Below are 1436 nucleotides of genomic sequence, written 5' to 3'. Positions count from 1 at the left end.
TATGACAGTCCACTGGTGGCTGAGCTGAAGCTATCCATACTGCACGAGCTGCTGGATGCGTCGAATGCCAATGAGGTCCTCGCCGAGTTGCAGACCTACGTGCGGTGGCATCACCGACCGGGTCAGTGCAGTCCTGTGAGGGTGCATCGTCCCATCGGCCCAGGGCTCAGGATCTCTCATGCCAGGCGATGATTGGTCTGGCAGGTTTAACGGGCTTCCACGCGAAAGTGATGAACCTGATAACCTGCATAGCTAGAGAATACCAGCCTACGTCGGATAGGATAATGGTCGGCTTGGTGAACATGCTCGACAGTACATGTTCCTCTTTGGCTAATGAGGCAGCCGTTGCTGTGAGTGGAAAGACCATCGTCACTTGGCGGTCTCCCGAATTCTGAGTTGTATATACTCCTGTGAAGGTGCGAGACATCATAGCGCACAGGAAACGGTATGGTGACCAAGGCGATTTGAAGACGGTGCTCCTCGGCCTATCGAAGGCTCTCGAGTCGCTGACTACTCCTGCAGCTAGGGCTTCCATTGTTTGGCTGTTAGCTCAAGCAGATGGTACAGCAGTCAACTGATCGATGTTGGGTGAAGATTAGACCTCTCCCTATAGGCCTCGCTGTATGTGCCTATACGGTGGTCGATACCTTCCGCTTGTTGGTGAAGGGCTGGGCTGATGAAGAGGAGATGGTCAAGCAGCAGGTTGGTCTTGAGTGCCTTGATCGGGGCTGTCCACCCTGCTCGGCCCAGGTCGTGATCCTCGGGATGCGCCTCTGGGCCTTCCATCAACTTAACAGTCTCCGGGATATTGATGACAACGAGCCTCTGGATGCTACGGCTCTTAAGAGGGAGCAGTTCCCGTCTGCCATTTCTCGGCGTATGCGGCTTAACTAGCCGTTGACTCGCCATGGATTTGCTTCAGAGCTCCTACCTCGGTTATCCGAGATAACCGACTATATGTTGACTCTGGCACTTGATAAGGATTCCACTGTTAGCCCACGTCTAGCTGCTGCCGCCGGCATCCTCAAAGTCATAAGAGGCGCCTATTCGGAGCTATGCCAAGAGGGTTGGGAGCGAGTAAGGCAGGCCAGCGTTAGCCGTTGGTCGTTCGCCATTTAGGCGATTGGTGCATCCGAAGAAGATGGTACTGACCTGCACAAACTAGCCAGAGGGTATCTTCATGCCCACTTGCCGCAGTGGCTCACAGGCGCGGCTGTAACAGAGTCCTCGCTTGTCGATGATGGTCCACTTCCTGGGCCTGAGGATCCCGGAGCTCCCCAGGTATGGATGGGGTCACTAGGCGATGCATAGCGACCGTTTAGCTTATCTTCAATCGCTCTCCTTCGTTTTGGGGGTGCCCATGGCGGGCAACGAACCGTGATGGAATTTGATCCCGAAAGGGCTGCCGATGGCGAGCGCGAGCGACAGCTGGTAAG

The 1436-nt window shown here is 55.2% G+C and overlaps 2 protein-coding genes across 2 annotated transcripts; both read left to right on the top strand.

The window, feature by feature from the left end:
* Positions 1 to 558: 558 nt before the first annotated feature.
* On the top strand, positions 559 to 894 carry Pmar_PMAR017856 (hypothetical protein; the record flags this gene model as incomplete). Its single annotated transcript, XM_002775342.1, has 2 exons — positions 559 to 702; positions 751 to 894. The coding sequence occupies 2 exons, from the start codon at positions 559 to 561 to the stop codon at positions 892 to 894; spliced, it is 288 nt and encodes a 95-aa protein (XP_002775388.1).
* Positions 895 to 957: 63 nt separating this feature from the next.
* Positions 958 to 1281, top strand: Pmar_PMAR017855 (hypothetical protein; the record flags this gene model as incomplete). Its single annotated transcript, XM_002775341.1, has 2 exons — positions 958 to 1077; positions 1120 to 1281. Coding segments are annotated over 2 exons (282 nt in total), but the record flags the coding sequence as incomplete, so codon positions are not given.
* Between the last annotated feature and the right edge of the window lie 155 nt (positions 1282 to 1436).

This window comes from Perkinsus marinus, assembly GCF_000006405.1.
Source record: "Perkinsus marinus ATCC 50983 genomic scaffold scf_1104296955920, whole genome shotgun sequence".
Classification (NCBI taxonomy): domain Eukaryota; phylum Perkinsozoa; order Perkinsida; family Perkinsidae; genus Perkinsus; species Perkinsus marinus.
Note: the sequence above shows the minus strand (reverse complement) of the source record. Positions and strands in the feature narration are given on the sequence as shown.